The sequence below is a fragment of the Rattus norvegicus genome, chromosome 2 (genome assembly GCF_021556685.1).
Source record: "Rattus norvegicus strain SHRSP/BbbUtx chromosome 2, alternate assembly SHRSP_T2T, whole genome shotgun sequence".
Lineage (NCBI taxonomy): Eukaryota > Metazoa > Chordata > Mammalia > Rodentia > Muridae > Rattus > Rattus norvegicus.
Window position 1 is genome coordinate 225,918,955 of NC_141535.1, and position 18,016 is coordinate 225,936,970.

At 43.2% G+C, this 18,016-nt stretch overlaps 1 protein-coding gene across 4 annotated transcripts in view; it reads left to right on the top strand.

Annotated features, from left to right (window-relative positions):
• The window catches only part of Cenpe (centromere protein E), a 58,367-nt gene extending 40,351 nt beyond the window's left edge, over positions 1–18,016 (top strand). For 3 of the 4 annotated variants that reach the window (XM_087627890.1, XM_087627889.1, XM_087627891.1), the window contains 8 exons: positions 1,982–2,176; positions 2,786–2,989; positions 4,409–4,618; positions 9,006–9,118; positions 10,481–10,578; positions 13,582–13,762; positions 15,456–15,742; positions 17,636–18,009. In XM_087627890.1, coding sequence (XP_087484016.1) covers positions 1,982–2,176; positions 2,786–2,989; positions 4,409–4,618; positions 9,006–9,118; positions 10,481–10,578; positions 13,582–13,762; positions 15,456–15,742; positions 17,636–17,727 — 1,380 coding nt within the window. In that variant the 3' untranslated portion in view covers positions 17,728–18,009. 4 annotated transcript variants of the gene reach the window in all.

Sequence of the window (18,016 nt, forward strand, 5' to 3'; positions counted from 1 at the left end):
AGTGGATGGTCATTTAAGTAGTGGCAGGAACCAAGTGAGTTTTTAATAAGTGCTACTGTAGAACAAACAAAATAAGTTCGAGGGGTTGTGTACATTGGCAAGGAAAAACAAATGAAGTGATCCAGTGAGGTACTGTGTGGTTATGCTGCCAAGGAATGAATGTTCTCTAGAGTGGAACAGACACACAGACTGAAAATCCCAGCAGTTGAGAAGAATAGATCCAAATGGTAGGCAGTGGAGGGACAAAAGAACTATGGGTGAAGTTCCGGGACAGGCTTGATGGTGACTCTTAGAGAGGGGGGGGAGGGGGATCAGTTTAGACTGGAGTGTGCTGAAGCTGGAGTTCTCGTGTTGTGCCACTCAAGGAGAAAACCAAAGAAGGCCTCTGGCTGAACCTGAGGTTTGTCAGTAGAAAAGGCAAGCATGCAGCATGGGTCAGGTCATTCTGAAAGCATCTAGAGGAAGAAGAGCATTAGGGCAAGAGGAAACCCAACGTGTCCAGTAGAGCCAGCCATGGCATCCAGGCTAGACAAACCAAAGGCAGAGAAGAGCCAGGCACAGGGGCTGCTCTTGGAAACCCCATGCAATTAGGTTGGATGCCCGGAAATGATCCAGCCAGTGGGGGTGGACCCTGTTCGAACCTGAGTTTGGATCCCCAGCACTCAGGCTAAAAGATAATTTGACAGGCACACCTGGGTCCCAGAGCTGCAGAGAAGGTGACAGGGGATCTGAGACCTCCTAACCAACTGAATTGATGAGCTCAGAGTACAGTGAGAAGTCCTGCCTCAAAAATTACGGTGGAAAGTGTCTGAGGAAGAGGTTCGACACCAGCCTTGGTCCTAACACAGACACAAACACACACACAAAAGATAGTGTGGCCTGGAGAGGTACACAGCTTGGCTGGGATGAGATGAGGGCTTCCCCCGCTTTGGTGATGAAAATGGCTGGTCGGGGCCATAGTCAAGGCAGTTTACTTGGTGCTTCAGAGAAAAGGTCAAATTACAAACTTAGGTGGACTGAGGCATTAAGGAAGCAGATGTCGGCCATACCTTGGATAATCGATGCCAAGGTTCTGGTAATCCTCATAGATCCTGACAGTCTGAGACCCAAGGGAACATTATAGCATTACAATTATCATTACCTTAAAGCCAGGCCTCTAAACATGCTTGACAAGGAAATCCTGGAATGTGACGTTTGGGGGCTAATCAGACAAAAATGTTAGAATATTTCAAAAATCTAAATGGGGCTGGAGCGGTGGCTCAGCAACCAAGAGTATTTACTGTTTGTGCAGTGAACCCAGTTCAGCTCGTAGCACCCTGGACAAGGCAGCTCCAGGCCTCTGATGCTCTGTCCTCAGCCTGTGGGCACCTGAACTTACATGACACCCACACATAGCTTATATAAAATGAAATAGGATAACAGTTTTATAAATCTCACAAGTGCAATCGTAGAATCCTACCAATTTTGGCGATTTAACCAAAATTTTATAATAAGGCTGCAAAGCTGACTCAGTGACTTCGACTCTGGCTGCTCTCACGGGGGACGGACGTGGGGTTCAGTCTTGGCGTGATGCTGTGACACAGGCATCTGCAGCTCCACTTCTAGGAGATCCGTGCCCTCTTCTGGTCCCTGTGGACACATACACACATGTGGAATGCAGATATACATGTAAGCAAAACGCGCACGCTCACACATAGTTAAAAGTCTGAGATAAACACATACACTCACATGTAGTTAAAAGTCTGAGACCATGGGAAAAGGAACTTTAGAATGGCCCATGTTTCATTCGAAAACCACTGCACACAAGGTATACCCAGTAGGAGGTCAATCCGGAAGCTCCGGTCTGGGACGGTCACTTCCCCCCGCCACGCTTCCTCCTCTACTGTCTGTCACAGTGGAAGGAAACAGGGCCTCACCGTCTCAGAGGCTGACATTTCTCCTAAATAGAATGTCTCACTCTTCATTTATCTTTTTCTTCAAGTATGTGTTAAGCTACATTACAAGGATAAAGGAAGAACAGCATGAGTTCATCAATAAATTTGAAATGGCTTTTATTCAGGAAGTAGAAAAGCAGAATGAATTGCAAATTAAAATACAGAGCCTTTCACAGACTTCCAATATTCCATCCAGAGATTCACAGAGCAAACTGAGCCAGGAAATGGACCTCCACATTGAGGTATGGTTTATTTTTAATGCCTTTAATGAGGTGTTAAGCCTTTTATAAATAAATTACCTTTGTATGTGTTTAAAGTCATTTTCATTTGTCAGAAATCATTAGTAACTCGCAGAGTGACAGGTGACCAAGAGACTTCTTGGACACTGTCATACCTCACAGACATAGAAGACAGATTTAACATCAGCCCACGAGAATGAATTCATACTTTAGATTTCCCGGTGCCCTCTTACACCCACGACTGAAAGTCAGACTGCTTTCCCTATATCAGCTCCACAAGGACTCTGTTGTTCTCCCATTGGTATAAAGCGGGTGTGCAGTTCCCGACGTGCGTGTCAGGCCTGCCACGTGCACAGAAAAGCAGTGACGAGAGCCTGTAGGTGGAACCCTCTGTCAGGTAGAAGGTATCGCCAATGTTCTCTTGCAGGTAACTGGGATCAAGTTTTAGATTAGAATTCATTTTCTATTCTAATCTAATATCTCAGTAATCTGATACCTCAGTAAGTGACTCCAGTGGGTATTTCTCCCCTCACAGTAGTTTCATGGTTTATATGTATTTTGGGTAAAGTTTTTCCTAATGCTTATACAATTTGGTGCCCATTTTTCACACAGGAAATTCTCAAAGACTTTTCAGAAAATGACTTCCTCACCATAAAAACTGAAGTCAAACAAGTACTAAGTAATAGGAAAGAAATAACTGAGTTTTTGGAAAAATGGCTAAATACTCATTTTGATACAGAAAATCTTAAAAGTAGCATCCAAAAAGAAAACAAAAGCATCGGCCTAGTGAATAACTTCTACCATAGCAAAATCACTGTGAGTATCACCGTTCACGTTCACACTCTGATGCTTTGCTTTTATTTTTCTACTCATCCTGAAAGGGTTACACTGGCTTGTATTTTCTGTAATTTGTATGTAGGTGCTCTCTGAAAATGTTTGGTTGTCCAAACTTTATTCTTTTATTTTACCATGCTTCTTCAAGATAATTAAACCAGTTTGTACTTGGGAAGGCGGCAGGCTCTGCTGATACCGAGTCCCACTTGAGAGGTTTTGTGTCTGCTCTTTGTTGTCTCCTTGCCTGTGAGGATGGAGCCATTGCCCCAGTGGCCTCAGAGAAGCTGAGGGTTGAATCTGTTCCAGGGCCAGTTGTGGTGACGCATGCTGATAGCATTTGCTGAGGGAGGCAGAGGCAGGCGGATCACGAGTTCGAGTCTGTGCCAGGGCTCTGGGCAGCAGTGTGATAGCACCATAAACGGCCCTGGCTTCAGGGGGACCTATGTGCGTTAACCTCCATAGCTTTCCTGTCATTTTTGTGCTCTAATCCTAGATTGTACATTCCAAATGTGCCTACTGTTACTTTGTTTTTAGCATGTAACATGTATGTGTGAGTATTTTTTTTGGTTAGGTTTATGGAAAAATTAACCCAGCAGTACAGAGAATTCTTACATAATCCATCCCTACAGATAATCTTCCCTGTTACCAAGATCCTGCACCCAAAAATACCACACATGACAGTTGGTGAATTTCTAGCTCACACGTGGTGTTGAAGACCCTGTCAGCTTCCTAAATATTATGACATAAGACCGTCACGCCAGTGTCAGCCAGCCTTCAACATAAAAGAGAATAGTGGTTTTGACTGTTATTATCTACACAGGAATAGATTTATAGACTAATTTGTAAAAATCAGTATATTGGGGCTGGAGAAAATTGACTCTCCTCTCAGAGGGCTACCTACTCTTCCAGAAAACCTGGGTTCAGTTCCCAGTACCCACATGGTAGTTCACAACTGTTTGCAACTCCAGCTCCAGGGATTTAACAGCCTTTTCTGGTCTCCAAAGGCACCAGAATAGATGTGTCCCATAGAAAGAGATGCAGGCAAAAGACCGAGACGTGAAAAGGGTTTAACTCAGTAAATTACTTTCTCTGTGAGCTGAGGCTGTGTGCTCGCCTACTGATGACTTTAGCCTGCACAGTTCTTCCCTCCTTTTCCTGTGTTCCTATACAGTAATGAAGTGAAACGACCTTACCGATCCGTGTAGGTCTTCCCATCCATTATTCTATTCCCGTCATCCTTAACATCTAACATGTTGAAAGAGAAAATGTGCGTTCATGTCTGGAGCACTGTTCTAAGATCTTCTAACTAACGAATTTCAGCATGCGAGCTCTCCTAGAATTCTAGTTCTTTCATACTGTAATTTTAGGTTATCTTACAGCTGAGTGTCTCTCTGTTCACAGGCCATGGTAAATGAATCGACGGAGTTTGAGGAGAGATGTGCTGCCAGAGCCAAAGATTTGGAGCGTCACCTGAAGGCGCTGACAGAAACAACTGAGCAACTGTCTAAAGTCTACCAGTCACTGACTGTCTCTTGGTCCATTGTGCGTCCTTCCACACAGGACAGCAAGGATCCTCGTGTTGCATTGGAAGCTGAACAACTGACCTCAAAGGTATGAGCTTCCTGGTGTTGAGAGCAAATGCACAGCTCTAAAACAGTCAGTGTGAGTGCACTGTTGTCTGTGTGTGTGTGGGTTGGGTCTTTACAGATGCAGGAATTGCTGCCCGGTGGTCAGCCCTGATCAAGCCATTTTAGACATAACAGTTCATAATGACCTCTAATTTGATGGGTCCTACATGAGGCTTATGGTTGTGGAATTTCTTGAGATTAACAAACCTCCTAACATCCAGAACGTAACAGGGTGTGAGGTCAGCATGCCCCTGCTCTGAGTCAGGTCATTTCTCTGTGTCAGCGACTGCAGGCATGTTACAGCAACAGTATGAAATAGCCGGGGCATGGAACACGATGGCTGCAGCTTTCCTGGTACAGTCTGCCTCAACAGAAACAGGTGTTTTTTATGTGGCCATGGCTGTTCTGGAACTTTCTCTGTAGACCAGGCTGGCCTCAAACTCAGAGATCTGCCTCCCAAAGGCATTGTGTTACCATCACCCAACTAAGTGGTTAATTTTATTATACCAGAAAAAAAGAATTTGAAAATAGAATAATCCACACATTTTGTTCAGTTAGTTGGACTGTCTCGGGCCTCAGGGATCAGCAGACACAGCAGAATTAGACTGACAATGACAATGCACAGGACACGGTATTGCTTGCCATCCTTAAGAATGCATAAACTCTTCACAGCTTGAGTTTTTAAACTTGTAGTATATAAAAATATTTATTTCAAAATGTACTCCCAGGATATTAATTTTATCCTCTGAAAACATTGTGTAATAGAGCATTTTCAACTAAAAATGAAATAATGTCCTTTGGATAAAATCTTGGTAAGTTTCTTCTTGTAATATACAATTGATCAAATCAGATAGCGTGAACTTGCTTGAAATCTGAATACAGACCTTTATAGCCATCCTGTGTAAATGCTTTTTCAGAGATGATTATATTAGAAAACAGATGTGAAGTCATGTCCAGGTCAGAACTGAAATGACTGCAGAGATTTTTCATATTCGTTCAGTCCTTCATTTCACTTTAGATGTTTGTTATTTTTGACTGTGTATGAGAGGGGTGTGTGTGTGTGTGTAATAAATGCATGTGCCTGAGATGCTCAAAGGCACTGATCTCTTGGAGCAAGAGTTACAGAAGGTTGTGAGCCAGCTGATGTGAGCAGGGAAACAACACTCGGGTGTTCTCTCAGAGCAGATATGTTCTTCCTTGTCGAGATATCTCCCAACCCCGCCCATTATTAATTTCTAAGTCTAATAGGATTCAAATCAAAAGCGCAGGGGACTATGTCATATAAGAGTAGTTTACAGAATCCAGGAGCTAAACAAGTCTTATTAACTAGGAATTTCTATTTCAGTCTTTTTGATTTATTAATAGCACTGAACGCTTGATGGTTAGCAGGTCTTTTGTGAGCGTCCCTCTGACCACGGGTGACATGTTGGCCACGCATAATTCTTCCTGTCACTCATTTCTAAATCAGCTTTTCTAGTTTTGATTTTCCTGATGCAAGAATTACTCAGACAGTGTTTTATGTATCATAGTGTCTTTGTATCATAGCCAAAGAATACCTTTGTAGTTTCCACACTTTCAGCATACATTGAAATCTTTTGTTGGTTTATTTGAACTTTTAAAACCGTATGTAGGGGGCTGGGGATTTAGCTCAGTGGTAGAGCGCTTGCCTAGGAAGCACAAGGCCCTGGGTTCGGTCCCCAGCTCCGAAAAAAAAAAGACCAAAAAAAAAAAAATAAAAAAAATAAAACCGTATGTAGACAACTGATCAGTGGGACAGAACAGATAGCCTAGAGACACAGACAATGCAAAGACAGCCCTGGGATCTTTTTAAAAGGATGGTACCTCAGCGGAGACAATTCATCAAACACTGATGCCGGCGCCTGGACAGCCACCAGCGAAAGCGTTTCGTAAGGCAGGAGTAACAATGCACACGTGTTGTTCAGGAGGCTGAGTTGGGAGGGTGCCATGCTTTCTGCAGCCCACAATGTGTGTGACCCACATAGCAAGATCCCATCCTGAGGGACAAAATACATCTCTTAGGATGAGCATAAATGTAAAACAGAACAAAGAAGACAACACAGGAGAACACATGTGTCCCCTTAGGTAGGCAACGGCTTTTTACATACAAACTAAAAGTGCAGCCCCAGGATTAAACATGGACACACGGATTCTTCCTGCCCAATTCTCCTCTTCAGAGAACCTGGCCAGAAGAATAAGGACAGAGAGAAAATATATAAAATATCAGATAAGACCCTGAAATACAAGATACACAAAGAGAACTCCCAAAATGTCATGGGAAGGATATTAACCAATCTGACATGGAATGGGAAGATTAGAATGAACTCCTCACTCAAACAAGATATATGGATGCACTCTGACGCACCCCCCACTGCTACTGCACTCTTAGGGAAATGACAGCACTGAAGAACGCAACACAATTGCTAAGTGTGCCTGCCTACCTGCTGGAAGCCCTGATTCCCTAGCATTGCTTAAAGTAGGCTTGGTAGCACAGGCCTGTAATCCCAGCACATGGGAAGTAAAATGGGGGTCAGGAGTTAAGTGTCACCTTCAACTACATAACAATCCTAGAGCAGCCTGACTTAATAAAGATTGTCTGTGACAAACCTGTAACCAACATGACACTGGATAAAAGGTGAAAAGCTCAAATCACAAACGAGTGTCTTCTCTCTCCATTCCACTTTATTATAGCCCTTGAAATAGGAGCTAAAGCAATAAGACAGGAGAAGAAAGTAATAGAGACACAGGTAGGAATGCAGTCCAAGTATTCCATTTTGCTGAAGATCGGTTCTGTATACAAAACACCGCCAAGGACTCCTCAGAAAATGTCAGAACTGGTGAACACCTTCAGCAAAGTAGAAGTTTACAAAATGAACCCAATCCCTTTCCTCCCTCTATAACTCCATGCACAGTAGCCACCCACAAATAGACCTGGATGAAGCTCAGTGAGAGTACGAAAGGTCCTGTCTCTCTAAAAATTGTGGGATGTAGGGGGCACCTAGCGAGTCATGAGAAGACACAGGGCCCCGGGGCTGGAGATGGCTCAGCGGTTAAGAGCACTGACTGCTCTTCCAGAGGTCCTGAGTTCAATTCCCAGCAACCACATGGGGGCTCACAACCATCTGTAATGAGATCTGGTGCCCTCTTCTGGCCTGCAGTCACATATGCAGGCAAAATGCTGTACATAAATAAATAAATCTTTAAAAAAAAAAAAAAGAATCAAATACCTTAATTTAAAAAAAAAAAAAAAGACACAGGGCCCCTTAAATCATATATCTAAGTAAAGGCCATCTGGAAAAGTTCTCTACCTTCTGAAAAAACTTCAAATGGGTACTTTGTAGAAGATAAAACTGGGCAAACAGTAAAAGATTAGCTTTGGCAGGAAGGGGGAGGGGCACAAAGGTGAGTAAGTAGAACTCGGGGAATCTAAAGAACCCCAGTGTAAACTGGGCCTTAGCAGTAGTCAGTGAAAAGTATCACTATCAGGACAGGTGTGGCCATTACACACGATTAAGGGCAGCACTCAAAGACAGGCCAGCAGACCTCTGAGGGAAGCCACGTTGCTCTAAACAGGAAATTTTATGCAAGCCAAGGCTAAATAAAATAACTGCCAGTATGACTACACTTGGAGACAGTGTACTGTTCTAACACATGGTTTTTAATCATAAGAAAAAAGAAAGGCAACACAGTTTGTATGAGAATTTTCTGTAAACCTAAATAAAACTCTAAAATACTGGAGCTGCAAAATGGTTTATTGGGTAAGGATGCTGGCCAGAACCCAGGGTGGAAGGAGAGAGGAGACTTTGCAAGTTGTCCTCTGGTCCTGGGCTCGTGTCTACTCCATGGCCGCACTGCTTCTGTCTCGTTTTCTTGTTGACTCATTTCATTTTTTTATGTGTATGAATGTTTTTACCTGTACATGTGTCTGTGTATCATGTGCTTGCCCAGAGCTGCAGTTACAGTCGTGGTAGCCATGTGGGTGCTAGAAGTTAAACCCTGGTGTTCTGTGAGAGCAGCCAGTGCTTACTTGTAACCTCTGAGCCACTGTGCAAGCCCTCATTTGATTACTTTCAACCTTTCTGTTTCATTTGGTAAAGTATATCACATTTTTCATTGAGGAGGAGTGTTTTCTTAAAGAAAGAAAAATATTTGCTTACATAGAGCTTCAGATCTACTTGATACCAAGTATTGGGATATTACACGATTACAATTGAAGTTAATGCCTTGATTATCTCTCATGCATCAGGAGTTGTAGACAGCTTTCAGACATTCCTGCTACAGCATGGTGACCAAACAGAACTGGAAAAATTGAAACTAATCGTTGTTTTTCTTGCTTTTTGTTTCTATGAAAGGACAAAAATGCTTTAGGAGCTATGCCCTATAAAGAAGAAATTGAGGATCTCAAAATGCAGCTGGTGAAGATTGACCTAGAGAAGAAGGCAAAAGCCAAGGAATTTGAAAAGGAGTAAGTCTTCGCTCTCATTAAATTATGACTACGTGTGCAAAATTAAAAACAAGTCCCAGCTGTAGCCGGAGCGTAGCTCCTGGCAGACTGCTTGCCTAGCATGAGCCAGGCCCTGGTTTCATCCCCACTAGTGAGAACCTGAGCATGACTCATCATTTTGCCGGGTGCCTTTGCCTGCTTATTCCTCAGTGACACAGGAAAGAAAGATAGCCTGTCGTCCTTCAGAGTGACTGCTGAGAGCGAGCTTTTGCTTTTCTGTGTGACTGAGAGTTCTCTTGGTTCTGTGAATTCCCTTTCTCCTCCTGTTGTGCTTTGTGTAGAGGTTGTTTTCTTTTGGTACTGGCGTCCCTCAGCGCATGTGCTTGTGTTCACTACCGGTGTGTGCTGTTCCAATTAGAACATCGCAGAAGTTGTCTCTGTAGAGAGCACAATGAGGTGAGCACTGTGCAGTCAGAGGAGCTGAATTCCAGATCTGCCCATCACCGTAAACACATGCTTTACTGGCTAGTCTCATCCACTCCTGGCATTTGAATAAAAGGGAGACTTATGTAAGAGAATGTCCCATGATGTAGCCCAGCTCTGTAGAATTTCTTCCTCGTCAGGAACGCCATTGAATTCTGCCTGGAAAATAGAAAGTAGGAAAGGCTATAAGATACAATCAGCATTTATTTTCATAGTTTTTGGTTTTTCGAGACAGAGTTGGGTAGCCCTAGCTATCCTAGAGAGTGCTTTGCAGATCAGGTTGGCCTCAAGCTCAGAGTCTGCCTACATAGTGGTACTAAAGGCGTGCCACAACTGGCACCATTTTCTCACTTTTTAAGAAGAGTGTAATTTCTGAGGCAGCATTATAATTTATGGCTAATTAATGCATGGATGGCTGACTGACAGTTCATGACGTATCTCTTTCTCCTGGGAAGCAGCAGTCAAATCTGAGTGCTGGCTCTGCCAGGTCAGCTGCAGTAAGGATCTGCTGTCCTGGCATTATGGAAATTAAAGTGATCGGTTTGGTGTTTGTTCTTGGTTTTGTTTTTTGTTTGTTTCTTTTCATCCTCTCATGGTTTCCCATTTATATTGCCCTGTGGTAACAGTTTATAGTGTCTCCAAAAATAATTTTGTTCAGGTATAACTAATATAACCTATTATTATGTTTCCAGAAGTTTTGAATGAATCAGTCTCTCAATAATAAGGCTGGGCTGCTCCTGCAACCAAACTGAAAACTTGCATTTGGGTGCAGGCATGAGAGCCAAGCTGTATTCCAGGGGCACAGGAGTGTTACATCAGTGCAGCACGTCAAATCAGAAACCTCTGCAACAGTAAAGTCACGTGAATAGTTACATATTTTTATTATTTTATTCTTGTTAGAATGCTTGCTATAAAAGCCACTGTTGAACATCAAGAAGAAGTGATAAGGCTACTGAGAGAAAATCTTAGAAGAAATCAGCAGGCCCAGGATACCTCAAGTAAGTGGAAGAGAACAGACGATGGTGATGATGTTGATTATGATGGTGGTGGTGGTGATTTATTATACAGTGCATCCCAACTGCAGTTTCCCCTCCCTCCTCCTAGTTCACCCCAACAACAACAGCCCCTCTCCCCCACATCTTCCCCCACCCATTGTCCTTCAGAAAAGAGCAGACCTCCAAGGATATCAGCCAAATACACCATAGCAAGTTACAATAAGACCAAGGCTGGATGAGGCAACCCAGCAGGAGGAAGAAAAGTCTGACTGGCGTAACATGTACTAACAAAACAGTTTTAATTTGCATTTCCCTGATAGCTAAGAATTTAAATATTTCTTTTAAGTCAGTAGTTCTCAACCTGTGGGTCATGACCTAACAGGAGTCACATCACGTAGTCTGTACATCAGATGTTTTTATTATGATTCACAACAGTAGCAAAATAATAGTTATGAGGTAGCATCAAAATAATTTTATGGTTCCCACTACAGTTGAGAAGGTTGAGAACCATGCTGTAAGTGTTTCTTGGCCTCTTGTGTCTCATACTTTTGAGAACTCTTGTTTAGTGTATACCCCTTCTCTCCTCCCCTTTTTTTTTTTTTTTTTTTTTTTTTTTTTTTTTTTTTTTTTTTTTTTTTCTGGAGCTGAGGACCGAACCCAGGGCCTTGCGCTTGCTAGGCAAGCGCTCTACTACTGAGCTAAATCCCCAGCCCCTCTCCTCCTTTATTTTAAATGTTCATTTGTTTTGCCTGCATGTATGTCCGTATGAGGGTGTCGGATCCTATGGAACTGGCGACACAGACAGTTGTGATCTGCCCTATGGATGTGGGAATTGAACCCAGGCCCTCAGGAAGAACATCCAGTGCTCTTAACTGCTGAGCCATCTCTCCAGCCCACTGTACATTGTTATTTATTTTTTTGATTAGGGGGGCTGAGAGGGTTGTTGTTTGTTGTTTTGGTGGGGTTTTTATATTTTATGTCTTTTTATATTCTAGATACTGTCCATCAGATGTATAATTGGTAAAGTTTTTTTTTTTTTTTGAGTTATAAGTTAATGGTGTTCTTTGCTGTATACAAGATTTTTAGCTTCCTAAGGTCCAGTTATTAATTGTTAGTCTTCATACTTTTGCTATCAGGGTCCTGCCCAAAAAGTCTTTTCCAGTGCCAGCCTATTCCCTTCTTTCTCCTGGATCATGTTCAGGGTATCTGGCCTTTTGTGGGGGTCCTAGATCCATTCCAGTTTGTTTGTGCAGGGTGACAGGGAGACATCTGTTCTCACTCTTCTACATGCAGCCCTCAGTTTGGCAGAACCATTTGTTGAAGAGACTCTCTTCCCCATGTGTGTTTTTGTCTCCTCATCAATTATCAGCTGTTCATAGGCTGTTGCTTATATCTGGGTCTTCAGTTCAGTTCATTGTGTCTGACTTTACACCAGTACCATGCCATGTTTACTGCTGTATATAGCATAACTCTGTATATGGTAATAACTCTGTCTCTTTCACTATTCAAGATTGTTTTAGCTAGTGTGTGTGTGTGTGTGTGTGTGTGTGTGTGTGTGTGTGTGTGTGTGTTTCCATATGACATTTAAGGGTTTTGTTGTTGTTGTTGTTGTTGTTGTTGTTCAATTTCTGTGAAGAATTGTGTTGGAATTTTGATGAAGATTGCCTTGAATCCTTAGATTGCTTTGCTAGGATGGCCTTTTTCAAAATACTGATCCTATGAATCCATGAACATGGGAGATCTTTCCATCTTTTGATGTCTTCAGTTTCTCTAATATCTTAAATTTTTATTACACAAATCTTTTATTTACTTGCTTAGACTTGGTCCAGGATTTTTTTTAGAAAGCCAACTGATTTTTGAATGTTGATTTTTGTATCCTGATACTTTGCTGAAAGTGTTATATCTATAGAAACTTTCTAGTGAATTTTAAGGTCTTTTATGTATAAAATCATGTCATCCACAAATAAAGACACTTTCACTTTTTCCTTGCCCATTCATATTTCCTTGGTCTCCTTCAGTTGTCTTATTTCCCTTAGTAAGATGTGGACCACTGTATTAAACCGTAGGGGAGAGAATGAACTTCCTTGTCTTGTTCCTGGGGTTTTCTCTATTTATCAAGACTGTGACTGAGGGCCTGCTGTAGACTCTTTATTATACTGGGCTATATCCCTCCTATCCTGGTCTTTATCATGAATAAAGATTGAATTTTGTCAAGGCCCTTTTCTGTATTTGATGAGATGTTCGTCTCTAATCCACTGGGGTACAGGAACAGGTGTGGTTTTCAGAGACACCTGACCTGTATTGTATCTGAATGCTAAAGATGTACATCTCTAATCTCCTCACATAGATATACATCTCTAATCTCCTCACATAGATGTACATCTCTAATCTCCTCACATATATTCTGTCTTTCATGAACTGCTGGTGACCTAGTGGGTTATTGAAATAAATTACTCCATTTTGTCTGCAACGCTGTCATGTTTTCCTCTCATTTGAAGGTGTATTTAGTGAGCACATGCAGTAGTGCTGAGTGACGTGGGGGCAGGCTCCGCATGACTGCATAGGGTAGCTTGCTGACAGGTCGCACGGTGATTAGAGCATAGATCAGTAAAGGCTCGGGTAGCTTGCTGACAGGTCGCACGGTGATTAGAGCATAGATCAGTAAAGGCTCTGAATATGAATGCCGCCACCTCTGCAGTGAGAGCAACTGTAGGGCAGACTCTAGGGAGAGGAGGAAATCACAAGAGGCTTCCAGGAAATGGGTTCCATAGTGCCTGTTACAAGGTTTACTGTCTCTAGTATTTTGAATGAACTTCAGAGCTAATTAAGATTATCTGCCTAGCTAAACATGGCAACATATGCCTCTGATCCAGCACTCAGGAGGCTGATACAGGAGGATCAGAACCAGTTCAAAGTCAGCCTGGGCAACACAGAAGACACCCTGTTGTTTCTGCTTTGCTTAAAAGAGAAATACTCTCAACTGTGTGTGTGTGCTTGCTCCTGCAGTGCTCTCAGAACAAGACTCGCATCCTCTGAGGAAACCTCTAACCTGTGGCGGTGGCAGCGGCATTGTACAAAGCACAAAAGCTCTTATTTTGAAAAGTGAATATAAAAAGATGGAAAGTGAAATTTCTAAGTTAAAGCAACAAAATGAGCAGCTAAGAAAGCAAAAGAATCAGCTGTTATGGTAAGTTCTAAACCCGGGCATGCTAGGTCACACCTCTAACTCCAGCACCCCAGAGGCAGAGGCAGACAGATCTCTGAGTTCAAGGCCAGCCTTGAAGAGTAAGCTCATAATAAGTTCCTAGACAGCCAGGGATACATAATAGAGAGAACTTGTCTCAAAAGAATCTGACCAGATGAAAAAGTAAAGTTCTGATTGCATGATGGATCCTATGTTTATGGCTACTGCATATGTTGTAATTATTTGTATATATTTTCTGCAGTTATCAACCTTTTACTAATTTTGAGAAAAAAATATTTAGAGATTGTGTAGTAAATGCTTGTTTAGAAGAAATTAGAATATAGTGCTTCGTTTCACATTTGTCATTCATTAACTATGCAATGGGGCTAGAGGTCATGTGTTGACCTTTCCACTCACTTCTCCAACGGGTTTTGAGTCTGGGTCTCTGACTGAGCCTGGAGCTGTCTGGGTCAGCTGACCCGGCTAACCAGCAAACCCGAGAGAGCTCCCTGCCCCACCTCCTCAGCTCTGAGGTATAGGCATGCTCTGTGCACCCAGCTTTGGTTTAACTTGGATTCTAGGAATCAAACTGAGTGCGTTACCCACTGAAGCGTCTTCCCAGCTGCTCTGAACTGTTTAACTGGGCCAAGAACTAGGAAATGAGCACTGAGAAGAGAGCTGCCCTGAGTCCATTAGAGTCAGGGAAGCTGCCAGGACCCTGAGTCAGGACTGTACCCTACTGACAGACTACTGACAGACTGTACCCTACTGACAGACTACTGACAGACTGTACCCTACTGACAGACTACTGACAGACTGTACCCTACTGACAGACTGTACCCTACTGACAGACTGTACCCTACTGACAGACTGTACCCTACTGACAGACAGCTTACAGCACTGGATCATTTGGCCTATATTACCATGGAAGAGTGCAGCTTCTGCACCGAACTCTGTAATAGTACAGTGGAAGAAAATTACACACCAGGTATGAAGGGCTCATCATGACTCCATAGCAGAATGCTTGCCTAGTGTGGCCAAAGCCCTAGTCTATTCCCCAGCACTGCAGAATGAATAAGTGAATAAAATATCCCATGTCAAGAAACAACCAGACTATCCCACGTCTACGTAGAGTGACATTAAGCAAAGACAAAGGGCTGAGCATGACAGTTCATAGCTGTAGTCCCAGAACCCAGTCAGGAGGTTGAGGCCATCAGAACTCCGCTGAGACCCTGTCCCACCAGAGCAGGTTAGGGGTAACATGAGACATTACATTCGAAAGAGGAGTTTGATCATGTATAGAGAAATTCAGAGAGGTGGAGAAATGGTGACCAAAAGTACAAGTAGGAAAGATGAAAATGTACTTTCGTAAGGGTTTATCCGGTTATTACAGCGTACATACACACTCTGCATGTTGTGTGTTCATTAAATATGTCCAGCTTTGAATTTATTTTTAATTTTTTCAAACATCAATAATCAAAAGTTTTTACTTTAATTGTTCAACTTATATAGCTCGTTTTCTGAACTGTGGAGTAGTCCAAACAGAAAGTGTTAGGGTGAAATTAAAATACAAATGTAATAAAATGGTAAGTTTCATGTTAGATATTTCAGCAGGCTAGGGTTCTTTTTAACGTTTTCTCCATTGCCCACACTGAGGAATTGAGTTGTCTGATCTTTCTTTCCGCTTCCATTCAAGTGATAACTCCCAGCTCTCCAAGGAGGTTAAGAGCTGGGAGGAGAGAACTCTCAGAAGAGACAGTTACAGAGAAGCTTCTCATGAGAACCCTCCAAAGTCTCCTGCAGTGACTGGGATGGAGTCCAAGAGGAGACAGAACACAGCTTCCCAGTGCAAGGAGCGAAATTTCCAGGATCCGGTGCCAAAAGATTCCCCAAAATCTTCGTTTTTCGATAGCCGGTCAAAGTCTCTACCAGCACCTCCCCCAATCCGCTATTTTGATAACTCCAGTTTAGGGCTGTGCCCAGGTAGGTAACTGTCCAGGTTGCTGGGTGTCACTGAGATGTGTTTGGTCCATCTGCTGAGCCATGAGTCAGCCGCTGCCTCTCAGAGGCTCAGCTGTCAGAACTCTTGTTCCCGTTGTCGCGGTTACTTCACAGTTGCATGGTGTGCACCAGACTTCGAGTTCACTGTGTTACCTGCCATTGCAGGGCATCTCAGCCCTCCACCTGCTGTCACACTTACAGAAGCACCACATCTGATTCTTGACCCACTCAAGTCTGCACTCAGCTCAGAGCTTTTCAAAAGCTCCAGGGAACTGAAATCCTATAGAGCATAAAATCCTATGTCCTATTTTTTTCTGTGCATACAGATTATGGTAACATTTCCCCCTTTCACGTAAAGGAAGTGACGCATACTACATTAGCTTATTCAGTGATGACTGCCAGCATCGCTCGTGCTGCTTGTGGGTTACTAAGTAAATTAGAGTTCCTTGGGTACAAGCTCTACCCCAGGATTGCAACCGTGTACTACTCCACTCTTCAACTGATTACCAACATTATGATATTTTTTAAAAACTAACTCAAGACTTGAGAGGCAGTGCAGCAGTTATGAGCACTGGCTACTCTTGCAAGAAGACATGGTTACGTTCCCAGCACCACACGGCAGCTCAGTACTGTGTGACTCCAATTCCAGAGGATCTGCTGGCCTCTGAGGGAGGGCACCATGCATGAGTGTGGTGCATATACACACATGCAGGCAAAACACATACATGCAAAGCAAAAGCCCACACCCTCTTTTAACCACTGTTGCTAATATACGTATAAGAGTAAACTGCGTCAACACTGCCTGCGTGTGCGTTTCTAGGGCTGACCACGGGAGCTTCAATCAGGAAGCTCGTCCCTGTAGATTAATTCTCCCTCTCAGCCATTGTTAGTTGTCTGTAGCTTCATCCAGAGATAGTGCTGCTGTCCCATCTAGTGTGGGGTGTGGTGTTATCATGATAAGATTGCGATTGTTGAGATCTGAGGGTGTAGTGTCCTGCCATAGCCCCAGGTCACAGCCTCACGGCAGCCGCCCTGGCCCTGTGGCTCTTACAGTCTCTCCAGCCCTCTTCTGCCTGAGCCGTAGGGTAAGAGTTGTACTCTGGATATATCAGCTGAGTCTGGGCACCCACAGTCCGTTGTCTGCATTTTCACTAGTTTTGGGATTCTACAATGGCCTCCTCCTCCTGTGCTGAGGTGAAAAAAAGACTTTCTTTGAGGAGGAGTGAGACCTACTCTTCCCATGGGTACAAAAGTGAGTATTTAGAATAGTTAGGCGTTGCTGGTTTAAGAGAGTGGTGATAGTAGGTTCTCCTTGGGTCTGGGGTCTCTCCAACTGTGAATAGCTGTCTAGGTTTACAGTACAGGAACGAGTTCCGTTGCATTAACAGTGTCTAAGTGGATTTATGGCCTGCTATTAGCCCAAGATAAGTGCCACTCTTCAGCCATATTACACTCTTCAGCCATATTACACTCTTCAGCCATATTACAGGTGCAGTCACTGGTCTGTAGGCCTCACAGCTAGGTAGGACTGCCAAATGTGCCTCTCTCTTCCTCTCCCTTGGCAGAGGCTCTTCTGCAAGGACGCTAACACACTTTGTTCCCCAAAGAATGCAACAAAGAAAGGAAAATCAGATGTAGTTTGTAGTTGACTCACATTAAACCCCAAGCTAACTGAATATACCTTATGAGTCCTGAGTTTCTGCAGAGTAACACTTTCTGACAGAATGAGACCTAGAGCTCTAAGGGAATGCACTGCTGCTTTACCAAACATGTGAGCCAACCACCCGGCTTTCCTCGGACGTCTGCTGCTGTAGTGTCTTCTTGCTGTCCTGTGTACTTGAATAGAATTAATTTGGTTTTTATTTTCTTTCTCAGAGGAACCAGCTGAAATAGAGAATGTGGACCCTAAGGCAAACCTTTGTCAAGCCTCTTCAGGGAAAGATGTGTCCGAGTGCAAAATGCAGTAGACGCCCCTCGGAGCACCCTGTGGAGCGGCTCTCTTCGCGTGTCCACCCTGACAGCGACGTTGCAGTCCCGCTTCACTTCAGTCTGATTTTCACGTATAATTAGAAGATGGAGGAACAAGAAACAGATTGGTTGCAATTACTTAGAATGGTGGCCGCAGTTCCTTCTGCTTGCATTTGTGAACTGTTAATTATTTATATATTGCAAAGAGTCTTGAAGGAAGTTTTTAGTCTTTCCATATGGACATAATGTGTATACATTTCATTAAAGTTATTCATATATGACTTAGAA